This window comes from Astyanax mexicanus, chromosome 6 (assembly GCF_023375975.1).
Source record: "Astyanax mexicanus isolate ESR-SI-001 chromosome 6, AstMex3_surface, whole genome shotgun sequence".
Lineage (NCBI taxonomy): Eukaryota > Metazoa > Chordata > Actinopteri > Characiformes > Acestrorhamphidae > Astyanax > Astyanax mexicanus.
The window spans coordinates 30737379-30751270 of NC_064413.1; the positions used below are offsets into that span (position 1 = coordinate 30737379).

Sequence of the window (13892 nt, forward strand, 5' to 3'; positions counted from 1 at the left end):
ATGTGGGAATAATACTGTACGTTCAGTTATTAGCAAAATTGAACAGCAGGCTGACTGAGTGAAGTTCAAACGGGTAGCAGCTGCCGATTAGGAGCTCCTGAATCTTTACATGTGGCGATCTCATCATCTTACTCTATATCCTGCCTTTCCTGTTGTGATCCTTTGAATGGTTCCACTTAGACAAGCTTATTGTGCCTTTGACTTGCACTCCTGTAATTTACCCAGATTTCCCATGGATTCTGAGCTGCGGCGAGATTGTCACGGCCAATGGGAAAAGAACAAGAGAGCCTCTGGAAACTGGGGGAAGGCAAGATGCTGGAAAGTGTGCTAAAGGCTGCTAGGATGGGCAGTCATTTGATACAGGAAGCTGAGTTGCTGTGTGATTTATGAGGGACATATGCTCCACATGTCAACAAGAGTGTTGTGTATACAGTCATAGCACACATACCAGAGCCCGGCACTTCTCTGCACCCAGCGCTCTCTCTAAAGCACGGTTTAAAGCTGGCCTCATTAAAGCACAACAGCTCTAGCTAGCCGTCCATGTATTTAGGAAGACGTTTGGTAAACTGATCTGCGGACTAAAGAATGTTTCTGCCTCAGGCATTAACACTTCCACAAACAAACCAAATAAGGGAATATTTAGGCTGTCGACAGAGATAAAAAAAAAAAAATCGATCTTCTGGAAAGGAGAACAGATCCTCTACTGTACGAAGAAGAATGTCTCTGGCTTCTTTGCTGCTCCAAATGTCAGATATGAAGATGAGTATTGTATGCGCAGGGCGGGGAGGCTGATGGGGTTTGAACGTAGGGAGGAAAGGGCAGCAGGTCAGCAGCAGGCCTGAAACAGTCACTTGTGTAGAAGAACAATCTCTCTATCGATCCGTCTCGAGCGAGTAGGAGGAAGCCAGGCGTGGAGGGTCATTGGCCACTGTACCATGGGGCAGGGTCTACTGACCCCTCATTCTTTCCGTTGGAGTGTCGTTTCTTTCTTTCTATGCAGTCTCTATACTTCACTATACTCCCATGTAGGGGACGGCAATTTAATGATATATTATCACGATCGATAACAATTCCACACTATTGCCGGTACTGAAGAAGGGAATACACTGCTTGCTGATCGTGCTGTACACGAACCCCAGAGCTTAAAACAAACTGAAATTACAATGTTTTATCACTTTTTTTGTACTCAACTTTAACATTCTTCTAATACTTAATTCTTCAGTGATAAAGAACTGTATAACTGCAGCAACTGCATGTATGTACACTATCTACACATTTAATCCAAATGTTTGAGATAACATTTGAGATGATACATGTAGTAAAGTCATGCACACAAAAAAATTGTATTGAAATTTACCTCACTACTGAATATTCAACAGTTAACTGTCAGTGCTATTGTAACAAAGTGGAAGCAACTGAGAACAAAAGCAACTCACTCAATGTAAAATGATGGTGGAAATGAATGCTAGCTCCATATTCCACCTCAGCAATGTGTGTGCGTGTGCATGTCCGTGCATCAAAGAGAAAGAGGGAGAGATAGATTTAATCCATATATTGGTATAAATAAAAAATAAGTAATCTACCTTCTAAACTGGACAGCACATAAAAATAAAGAGATTAAATTGTTTTTTGAATTATGGGAAAAAGCTGCAGCGAAAGCTGCAAACTTGAAAAAATGATTCATTTTTGTAAAGAAAAAAAAAAAATAATATATATAAACATATGTATTATACAAAGTGTAATGTGCACTGTATAACGTTACATAATTCCAGTCATGAAAAAAAAGAGTTAAGTGATGGTATAAAAGGACCATTTTGGGTTTCAGAAAGAACAATATTTGCAATGTGGCATATGTGACTAGTAAAGTGCACAGTATTTATAAAAAAAGTATGAAAAAAAAAGATTCAATACTTGGCTACATTCATGCCATAACAGTACAAACAGTTCCTTAAATCCAAATAATGCTCTTCCTCCAACTTAACTCCAGATTATGCTGACAGCATCATCGCTAATGCTGCACCCAATTAACTTGTTCTTCTTGTAGCTGTGTGAGCAGAACCGCATTAATTAATTCAACTCTGAAAACTGTAGCTGGCACTTTCAGAGTGTTTGTTGTCTCTGAAGGGAGAGAAGCTTAGTACTGCTGACTGGCTACAGTAATAGTTTGATTGGTTGATGTCAGAAAGGTCTTTATTTATTACTAATAAATAATTACTAATTAAGTTCAGAAGTTTAGGATTCATTTTGATGAGTCAATATATATATAAATAGAAAAAAATTAGAACCTCCAGACTCTGGTCCCTTGATTTCCAAATTAAATGCAAAATTTACTGATGGTCAGTTATGATTTGGAGAAACATGTCATCTGCTGGTGTTGATCCACTGTGTTACATTAAGTCTGATTTTTGGGTTTTCAAGCCATAATCATCAACAATAAAAGAATTAAACTTAAAAAAAGTAACTTTTCAATGTTATTCAAGTTTTTTGAGATGCAGTAGTCATACATTTAAAACCTTTTTAACATTTAATTTAAAAACAAACTTAAGCTATTTGTGCATGAGCCTTTTATATGATTTTAAAGCAAGCCTTCTTCAAACATAGGACTATACTGCTGTTGCATTTGTCTGTCACATCTTGTCCGAAAGCATATATTTAATCGAAAAAGTGCTACATATTGCAGTGTTTAAAAAACATCTGTACTATAAAGTTGTTGCAACATCAACATACACTAGCTCCATTCTCCATTCTGCTCTTACTCAAGTGGGCCTATGTACAGTATATGTGAATATGCTGCAGATTTAAAGTGCTCTGAATTTCTGCATCTATAGTCCCCTCAACTGGTCTCCTAGTGAAATTACACCCAGACGTTCCTACTACTGAATATACAGTGCACAACGGCTACTACTCAATACTGCCCCATTACTCATATCCATTTTCCTCTATTTAAATAATAATAAAAAAAAATCAATGACCATTATTTTAAAATATCTGTAAAATAATTACTATAGTGTAAGCATTCGAAAAGATACGATACGTAGAAGGTTTCTATATAGAATTCTCCAAATACAAAATCCTGGAAAACTTTTAAAATTGCTACAGAGCCAACTATAAAAATATTTTAATCAACATCAAGTCTTACTTTGTAGTAAAATCAGAACATAACATACATAACAAAAATGTATACGTTGCATTAGGTTACATAATACCATTTGTATTTGTTATGTATGTTATGTCGGTTGGACCTCAGGAAGAATAGCTGCTATTGCGAGAGCAGCTAATGAGGATCCAAATAAAACAATAAATAAATCTTTCAAATGTAACTAATGGCATAAAAGAACCATTTTAGTTCCATGCAAAAAAAAAATTACAATGTGATATGTAATCAACTTTATTATCTAGTCAATGTTAGGAATGCCTTCATCAGGTAAAACAAAACAAAAAAACATTAAGGCATCTGAATGGTCCTTTGAGTTGTCATGGTTCCATATAGAACCCCTGCATTTACTAAAAAGTGCTTAGAGTGCACTCTTTTAAAGCATTAAAATGGTATATTACCTGTTTTACTACTAAGGGTTCTCCTAGACTTCAGGAGGGGAAAAGTGAAAACTTTTTAGTTTTATATATAATTATCTATAGAAGTGTTTAACTCAATATAAAGAACCATTCTTGGTTCACCACTGGAGAACAAAGTTATATCTTATAAGAATTCACTACATGGAATAATATTTACAGGTGGTATATAAAGGCCTTATAAAGGCTATTATAAAAATATTAAAAGAACACCATAAAAAACCTATAGTGTGTTATTGTGCTGCAGTTCTGGTGCATCTGCGGTTATATTCATGAAATAAAAGAGATGCGTCATGTAAAAAAAGACAAGTGAGCACAGTGTTATTTTTGACCTTTTTTATTGAAAGCTTCATTGAAAGTAAAATAATAAAACAGAAGTTTAAACTCGACATCCACTGATTTACAGAAACTCTCAGGATCACGACTCAAACACACGGGAGGCATGAATGTGCAGCAAATAAAAAAAAAAAATAGCATCCTAGAACTGTTTTCACTTTCGTAATCCTTTCAACAACACTTGTACAAATAAAAAGATTTTTTTTTATAAATAGTCTTCTATTTCCTCTGTCAATAAGTTAATTTCTTATAGAGGTTTTGCTGTTTTGGCTGAATTTGGTAGAACGTGATTTTCTTCTTTTTTACTTTTTTTTTTCCCATGCTGACACTACATGACCCTCCCATTGCTAAAGCCGGAGGTCTTTGATAGGTCAATGAACACATTCTTACTACGTGATTATCTGTGACAGTCGAACAGATCTGAAGACACAATGTGAGACTCCATCCTAACGTCCAATGAAATGTGCAGTGTTACAAAAGAGGAGCAGGCTTCATCAGCAAGAGCACTGCAAAAGCCAGCAATGAGCTTTCTCAAACAAACGATTATTGGAAATCGTTAGCTCTAAGAATAAGACGTCCTTCGGAGCTGTGTAGAAGTGTGTGAATTATTTAAGTTGGCTGATTGTTGGGTTTTACAGTGTGGGAACCCCATTAGGAACCGAAGAGTACAGTACACTAACTGCAGGCGGCAGTACGGCAGAATGAGAAGTGCGTTTGCACAGGTTCGAGCAGCTCCCTACATATGTGCCATGTTTAAAGACTCATTTATGCTCAGTGTTTATTATGGATTGGGACAGAGTCATTTATTGGTCTGTACTTTGCTTTTATTTCTTCCGTATTTGTGCATGTTCTCTGGAATATCACTGGATATGGATATGGATGGAATGAAGCAGTACCATTGGAAATTGTTGGGGCAGTGGACCCAAGAGTTCCAACCAACATGGCCACTGCCACATAAACACTACAAAGAAAATACTCTGGTAAAAAAAAAACATTACAGATATGGACAAAGCCTTTGATTCGTATACATTTAATCTGCATTTAACCTGAATCCGCATGTTGCCTGAAAGCATTAAAATCCCGACTGAATGGAGCAGTATCACTGGAGTCAATAGCTTTCTTGTAGAAAAAAAAATCTTTTGACTCTGAACTGCCCTGTAGTGAACATACAGTACTGTTTATCATCCATTCCAAAGTAAAAGACACAGTGATGGCTCCAACATTTAAAACAGACATATTCATTTTTGAGCGTAAAGTGAGCATAAATGAGCCTTAAAAGGGGCTTTCGGGCCCTTTAGAACCCTTCATTACATACAATTGTTCTCTGATACGTGTGCTGTAAAAGCTGCTGCACACTTCCTAAAACCTTATGTTCCTTATGGTTGTTGATTAAGCAGCAGTATGTAGCATGTAATCTCTTTCCATGTGCCACTCTGGCCCTCCAATACTGAATGCTTGATAGCAGCAATTACATGATAAAATGAACTCTCCAGAAAGGCAGTAGAAAAAAAAATGAAAAGAATCAAAATCTTTAGCTAAAGACCAAGTTTCCTTTTTTAAAATATCTTAATTATCCAAGAAATGTGTAAAAACGTGTAGCTGTAGTGTGGCCTCCACATTGTATCAGAGCTATGTTTAGTGTATTCTTGACTCTCACTGATGAGGCGTTACAATGTAGCCGACATATTATCCTGGTCGAGACGCATGGTAAAAAGGATTCATCATATTCATCACCCCTCAAAAAGAAGCTCCCACATTCCCCACAGTCCCCACCCCCCACCCCAAGGCCCACAGCCCAACCCCAAATACAACATACTTTATTCAGATCACTCAATGGCAATATTTTTTGATGGTATTTCTCTCTACGGTACTGCATTGTCTCAATCTCAATCAGCAGCTAGCAGCTAGCTTTAGCAACATCAGAAAGGGGAGAACACACAAGCTGCGTTCCAAAGCCAAGACTGCAGCAGAGGTGGGCTATGTTTCTTGGCCGCTACCTCACTGAAGGCTTTTCCAAACTGAGGAATCCTTCATAAGTAGCCTAGAAATGTTGGGAGTGATTTTGAGGACGCAGCTGATGTATCCTTCACACTCACCACGAGTCCTCTTTAGACTCTTTAGACCATTTCTGTGACCAGTAGGCTACTGAGAAACTGTCTTCATAGGTCCTACCATGACGGCAGTCTCAACTTTGAATCGCAGATATAAAAAAAAAAAGACACTTGTCACTACAAGTCAACCAGCATAGCTGTTAACCTCTGCTGTTGACCTCTAATAGCTGACTCATCACCATGTTACCCAGAGCATGCCTGCTAAGGAGCAGAACGGTTTAGCACCCAGAGATCCCCTCTGTAAAGAGACAATGAGAGATGAGCTTAAAAAAAAAAAAAAACAACGTGCATCAACAAACCAACCAACAAAACTCTGATCATACTATGTGTAGAAGAGAAATAGCTTCCTACAGTTCAGAAAAGAGGAAAAAGACGTATAAGGATATCACTCCTCCAAAGAAAGTTACTTTAGAAGAACCTTGGAAATAACACTAACCGTGAAAGAAGCTGTGAATGAAGGAATGTGTTGATGTAGCACAATAAGAACGTCCACCTACATGTCACTATGTGTATTTAAACTCCTTGTAGAGCACATGTGAGTTAGTGTGATCAAATCATGCCGTCCTATTCAACATGAAATCAAGACTAACATCCACTAACCAAGCCTTTACTTTATTCTCATATGAAGATTAACTAATTTGCAAAGCTGATGTGAGAGCATTAAGGATGGCATATAGCCTAAAACTACGGGAATGTCAAGTATGTCTTTCTCTGGTTTACAGATTTAGCTCTTCATTGCTTTGTAACAAGGCACTAGACTGGAGTAACCACCTGTTTCCACTATGATACATAGCTGTTTCTCACCACTTCCACACAGTGAATTTATGATTTTGCTAGCAGTGGGATTTTTGCCAGATTTCAAAATGGTTTATAGTGGTATAATGAACCCACTGGGGTTGAAGAATAGCTAGTCAAGTCATTGTTTCTCGATTAATAATATATTACCAATAATACGGCACAGTTAAGAAACTCATTTTCTTCCTCCTGTTGTGTCTAACTGGTGGTGATTTCTGTGTCCATCTGTGTCCATTTTTGTAGAAGTGACCAATGGCCAGTTAGGAAATTACTAAAGACTTAGTTAACATTGTGTAATTGTGGAATAATTTGTACTTGATGTAAATTGCACCCGAACAGCCAATTAAATGTTTTTTTTTTTTAAAGAAAACTCATGATTTTAAGTGATTAACAAGTTTACCAGTTTCAATTTAGTTTTAAATCATATTTTTAATTATTCCAATATAATGTTTAGCTGACTAAAGCCCTATACAGGCGGGGTTCGTTTCTCAGGGGCTCCTGGGGGGTTCTCTGTGATTTTATTTCTGTCCAAAACGAACGTGGATGTGTTTATCTCAGACGTCCTCTCAGAACATTAATTCCACGATTGTCAGGAAATTTTAGTCCTGTCCAGACTCACATCTTTGATTTTCGTCATCTCGTGTTTAACAAATTAGCTTTTTTCCACTGCCACACACCTTAATTACACTTTGGGCGCGCATTTCCACGGAGGTCCACATAAACACAACAGTGAGTGGAAATGGGGGAGCTACTGAACGCGATGTCATGTGACAGAGAAAGCCAAAAAACTAAGTACAAGTGTGAAATATCTTTCACAGTTGTCCCCCTGAGAAACTAATCTTGTCCGGATAGGGTTTAATATTACTTAATATCATTTGTCCAACAGATCTTTATGCTTAGTCGGGCAGATCTTCAGCATAGAACCCGAATATGATACAGCGATAGCGTCTTTACAAATCAGCCATGTGTTATACATGCTTTTAATGAGCATTCCAGCACAGCACTGTCCTTAGTCCTTAGAGATTTCCTAAATGTGTCCACTGGTCAATTTCATACAAAACATAGGCAAACATCTGCCAAATGTAATGTAAAAAAATGAAAGAGATGCAAGTATCCACAAATTACAGATCTACCAATTGGACACGGCATGGCATATATTATCACAAAAATATAATCTGAAACATTGAGAAACATCCAAATTAAATTGTTGTCGTGTTTGTCAACCCCAAAGAGTTTAAAGTGGGACTCTTGCATCATGGCATCACCTACTGCACAAACTGTATATTCTAGCACACAAGAGCAAATTATTTATTTTTTTCCCCATCTGCGCCAAAGCAAAGCTGAAATTCATCTCTCAGGTAGTTGAAAGCAGTTGGAAATTCCTAACCTCTTCATTATATGGTTTCCTCACGGTGGAACAGCGTTAAATTGAGGTAGCTAACTGCAGAGAGTTTAAATACACACAAGTGAGCCTGTCCTACTTTGGTAAAGTCTGCGTATGACGTGTTAGCCACACTGGGTATGTAGAAGATTTCCTTGATGATGACGATGCACCCGTGCACAATAAACAAGACTGAAAGCGCTTGAGTCAGTGAGCCGGTGCTGCCGTGACAGAGATATACAGTGTCCACATGCTGAGCTGAGAGGAAACAGGGTCCTCCTTCTGCAGCTTCTCTGATGCCATCTGCTGGGGAGATGCCACACTCAACACGCAACACACACCATCACTCTGCATCCGAGTCTGAGTTCAGAATGATTGGCAGAAAAAGCTGCAGCAGTGGAAGGAAGTGGAAGAAACCCACAGCTACCCTCCATCCCACCCCCCCACCCATTGAAAGTTGAAAGTACCAGTTTGGCCATCAAGGTCAAACCAATACGTCAGAGACACAGAGACTACAACAACAAGGCCAAAAAATATCAGATAGAAAAGAAATCGATCTACTCCACTGTCTCTACGGGGTTTCTTCATCTTTGGTATAAAATATGCCATCCATGGGCTGCATTTGATCCACAGCTAAGAAAGACTAAAGAAATTGTCAACAATTTCCTATTACTATTGCTTTTTGCACACATTTTTCTTTATTTTTAATTCAAAAGCTCCTATCTACGTACTTTTGCGCTGCCAATATATTTTTTTGTCCTAGTTTTTTGTATTTTTTGTATTTTTTTTTTCTGGCAATGAAACAAGCAAAGCAGGCTGAAAACACCTTAAAGCTCATAAAAAATATTGCAGATAAAAACAATAATGCCATTAAAAATGATCTGCACTACACAATAAACTGCATTTCCCAGGATGCAGTGGTTAACATTTTTCTTTTTTTTTCTAAAAAAATGCAACTCTCTTTAAACACATCACTATAATTTGACTGTCCTCTCTTTTAACACAAAGTCGCCACGGATAATTTAAAACGTCTTCACAAGACCTCTCTCACTCCTCTGTACAGGTACTATTACAGGGTGCTACTCCGCCCCAGGCCTCGCATCCCTCCATTAGTCCATTCAGACAGTTTGTTGTTGGTGTTTTTTTTTTGTAGTTTTTTTTTTTCCATTTTTTCTTTTCAAGACGTTCGACTGGGAAAAGTCTTGGACGTTTCTCAAAATTAAGGCAACAAAGATGATAAAACATTGATATTCTCTAGAAAACTAAAATCTAACTCATAAAAAATGAAAAGTAAAAGTAGCTTAGAATCTGAGGAAGACTTTTTTTCACTCTTTCATTCTTTCTCTCTCCCTCTCTCACAGAAACATGCTTCCTCGTCTAATAGAAAACTCACTGTAGCTGAAAACCTACCTGCACATTCAGAAAATAACTGGAAAACTTTGTACTTGTTTGAATTTCATCACTTCATGAAGGAAACGTTTTGTAAAGTTGTAGATTTAGCCATTTAGCTCAAACTCCAGGACTGCATATCTTTCTCTTTTTAAACCATGATGGTGGCTTTTAAAGGCTCCTCCCACTTCATCCAGGTGTCTGATATAGTCTTCTCCTCCGTCTCCATCTTCTTTTTTTTTTTTTGGTGCTTGTGCAAAGGCGGACACAAACGTTTTCTGTTCAGCTTTTCCTTTCGTCCTCCTCGTCCCCAGCACAGTCCCCCAATCTCAAGGCAACGCAGTCACCCAAACACCCCCTCCTCCTCCTCCGTTATCTGACCGCACGAGGGAACAGGAAGAACACGGGCCGGGGAGGAATCAGCCAGAGTGGGGTGAAAGAGATTGAAACAGAAAGAAATGTTGAGAACAATACCGACTCTGATAAAATAGAGAGCAATAACACTTGAAATGGGCATGCACACTCTTAAAATTCAGGTGCCAAAAAGGGTTTCTGGAGTGATGCCACCAAAGAACCACTTTTCTATTTCAGTAGATGGTTGTTTAAAGAACTGTTTATGTAAATGAGATGTGGGGGATGTGAAGAAACTCCACAGAATAAAAAGGTTTGGCACCAATTCATTGTTTTTCTTAACTAAAATGTTTTTTGTGAAGAACCTCTGTTTTTAAGAATCATTAAAAACAACAAACATGGTCAGTCTTTCTATAAGTAGATAAGAAGATTCTTACTTAGCAGGCTGGTAGGAGTAGGTGGGTGCGTGATCGTTGGAGCCGTCCACACACAGAGGCTGCTGCTGTCCACTGGCATCCTGGGAAGAGGGAGGGACGCTCTGTGGAGACGCCTCAGTCACCACACCCTGAACAAGAAATGTATATATAGAGTCCATTTGAGAATCATGCGTTTGAAAATGTAAAGACAGAAAAGACCTGAGACCAAATCAAGCACTTGAATACATGCTAATAGGATTCCTTCATGCATTCAGTTGCTTTGAAGTACAGGTGCTACCACCTTTATGTTTAACATGTCCTTAATTAGGTCTGACTTAACAAGTACAGCTCTGGAAAAAATTAAGAGACCACTTACAAATTATAAAAAAAAAAATCTAATAAAAAAGTTTCTCTGGAATATAATCAAGAGGAAGATCACAAACCATCAAACCTACCTGAACTGCCTGATTTTTTGCCAGAAGTGGCTTAAAGTTATCCAAAAGCAGTGTGTAAGACTGGGGGAGGAGAACATGCCAGGATGCATGAAAACTACCACTTATTATTGATTTCTGGACTCTTAACTCTTTATGAATGTGAACTTGTTTTCTTTGCATTAGTTGAGGTCTGAAAGCTTTGCATTTTTTTGTTATTTCAGCCATTTCTCATTTTCTGCAAATAAATGCTCTAAATGGCAATATGTTTATTGGAATTTGGGAGAAATGTTGTCAGTAGTTTATAGAATAAAGCAATGTTAATTTTACTTAAACATATACCCATAAATATCAAAATCAGATAAACTGATTCAGAAATCTCTCTAAATGGTCTCTTATTTTTTTCCAGAGCTGTACATTATATGCCAAATTATTTGTGGACAACATATTTTCTAGTCCCTGTAGAGTACTGTACTACCAACAGAATAGGATACTCTGGTGCAGATAAACATCAACCTTTTGACACTATGCATGCCGAATACCAGTTGTAGGGGGAGTAGAGGGGTATAAAGCCCAGAGTATTGTGTTGTGGAGCAGCGGAATGATGTGTTAAGGGTCTGCATGCAGATGTCATTGCTGAGCCCTACCTCTCCTGTGGTACCTACATGAGCACCCCAGAGCAGGTGGCATTCTTTTTTCATTAGCACCATTCAATGGTTTCAGGCTCAATACCACCCCACACCACTGGGTGGCGAAAATGGAAACGATGCCACCTACCCTGTAATGCCTCATGTGCGTACCACAGGAGAGGTAGGGCTCAGCAATGAGTAAATGGATTTCTCACATTTTGACCTCACTAACACTTTTGTTGGTGAACATACAATCAAAATGTAACAGCAATGGTCCATTACTTAGTTACAGTCATAAAACACTGCATAGACAAAATTATTGGGACACCTGCTCATTCATTGTTTCTGTGTGAAGGAGTTCTACTATGTTGGAAACCTGCCGTAAGAATCTGATTGCATTCAGTGGAAAGAATACGCAGTAGCACAGTAGCACTGTCCACAATCATTTGGACATACAGCTCTGGAAAAAAAATTAAGAGACCACTTCAGTTTCTGAATCAGTTTCTCTGATTTTTCTGTTCATAGGTATATGTTTAAGTAAAATTAACATTGTTTTTTATTCTATAAACTACAAACAACATTTCTCCCAAAATATTGTCATTAAGAGCATTTATTTGCTGAAAAGATGCAGAGCTTTAAGACCTCAAACAATGCAAAGAAAATACATTTATATTCATAAAGTTTTAAGAGTTCAGAAATCAATATTTGGTGGAATAACCCTATTTTTTAATCACAGTTTTCATGCATCTCGGCATGTTCTCCTCCACCAGTCTTACACACTGCTTTTAGATAAGTTTATGCCCCTCCTGGTGCAAAAATTCAAGCAGTTCAGTTTGTTTTGATGGCTTGTGATCATCCATCTTCCTCTTGATTATATTCCAAAGGTTTCTAATTGGGTAAAATCAAATAAACTCATCATTTTTGGTGGTCTCTTATTTGTTTCCAGAGCTGTGTAGTGTTTGCCCAGATTGCCACTTTCAGCCTCATTTCTTATTCCACATGTTAATGTCAAGGAAATAAGTTGATTCAGTAAATTCACTAAATCTACTTTAATTATTCTGTTAGGAATCTGATTGTAACAGTGCGTTCTTGTCTGTTTGTCTGGTTCATGGCTGGTGGTTCTGGTTGTAAAGTCGATCGATCATACGGCTCTCAAATCAGATTTAAGGGCAGTTGATTCTGGACGGAGTCTCATTACATGGCTACCGTCTTTCATTAGCTGGCCATTAGCATTGATTTCCTAGCAACTGGATGACCTTCGTATTACTAAACTAACATAAGGCCTCCTGTTTCAAATACACGTCTGTCATTTCACTTTGGGAAATGATATAACTGCACAGATTTCATCACTGTATCCCTGACAACGGAATTCTACAGTGACACACATTCATGTCTATCCCTGATTACGATTAATATTTCCGAGAAGCTGTGTCAGAGCGCTGGGGGAAAATGAGAGTACTAGTGATTCAGTAATGTTCCAGACTGGTGAAAGTCACATAATTACAATTTCAGACACCATGCTTTAAATCCAGCTGGTCTTCATTAACTCTTCAATGACTGGAGTTATTAGTCTTGTTTGCCATAACATTGAAATGTATAGATTTACATGATTATTAACATTGTTGCCATGACAGGATGGACCCAAAACAGGAAACAACAATTGTAAATATTAAATGAATAAGCTGGAGAAATATGATTTCTGTAGTCTAAAGTCTTAGAAATGTGTTGAATAATCTTTTTTATTTTAAGTTAAGTTTGTGAAAGTTGTGAAAAACAAAAAGCACATTATTCTGATAATGCACACTTATTTATAAATTATGATTTCATTTAATTACATAAGGCACTTCCAATTTTAGGAGAAATTAAAGAGATAAAAACATTGCAAACATGTAAAGAATGGTGATTAAAACATAAACACCCATTCAGTATTGACTGAACCTTTAGAATCCGCACTTTCAGCAGAAGTTCTCTGTTTGTTTCATAATGAGCTGCACTATATGGCCAAAGAAGATAGAAGAACAGAGAATTAATAAAGTTCTGTCCTCGCTGTGCTCCAGGAACCATCTCTCCCCCTCAGGGAAAGCTTTCCACTAGATTCTGGAACACTGCTGTGAGGATCTGAGAGCATTAGTGAGGTTCAGGTACTGATGCTGGATGATTAGTTCTGGATCACAAACGCCACTCCAACTTATCCCAAAGGTATCGGATGGAGCTCCATCATTCCAGAGAATACAGTTCAGCTGCTGCACAGCCCAATTTATACCACTTTAGCTTATGCTTGGCATTGGAAAGGGTGCTTTTAGGCTTTATGAAGCTTCCATTTCTAATGTTCACTGTGTTTCTGTGGAGACTATACAAGTTATGTGTGCCTGTGATAGTGGTTGATGCAGCTTCATGTAGCTCATTAGATTTAGTAGATAGTATTCACAGATCCTGAGTTCACAATACTTTTGAGTTCTGATACTATGAGACATGAGATACAC

The 13892-nt window shown here is 37.9% G+C and overlaps 1 protein-coding gene across 6 annotated transcripts in view; it reads right to left on the bottom strand.

The window, feature by feature from the left end:
* Nucleotides 1–3891: 3891 nt before the first annotated feature.
* The window catches only part of rbms3 (RNA binding motif, single stranded interacting protein), a 250701-nt gene continuing 240700 nt past the window's right edge, over nt 3892–13892 (bottom strand). For 5 of the 6 annotated variants that reach the window (XM_049480766.1, XM_022673722.2, XM_049480767.1 and 2 more), the window contains 2 exons: nt 10371–10498; nt 3892–9958 (listed from right to left, as the gene is read on the bottom strand). In XM_049480766.1, the coding sequence (XP_049336723.1) occupies nt 9955–9958; nt 10371–10498 (132 nt within the window). In that variant the 3' untranslated portion in view covers nt 3892–9954. Of the gene's footprint in view, nt 9959–10366; nt 10499–13892 lie in introns of those variants that run through there. The other variant, XM_049480768.1, reaches the window with a different exon arrangement.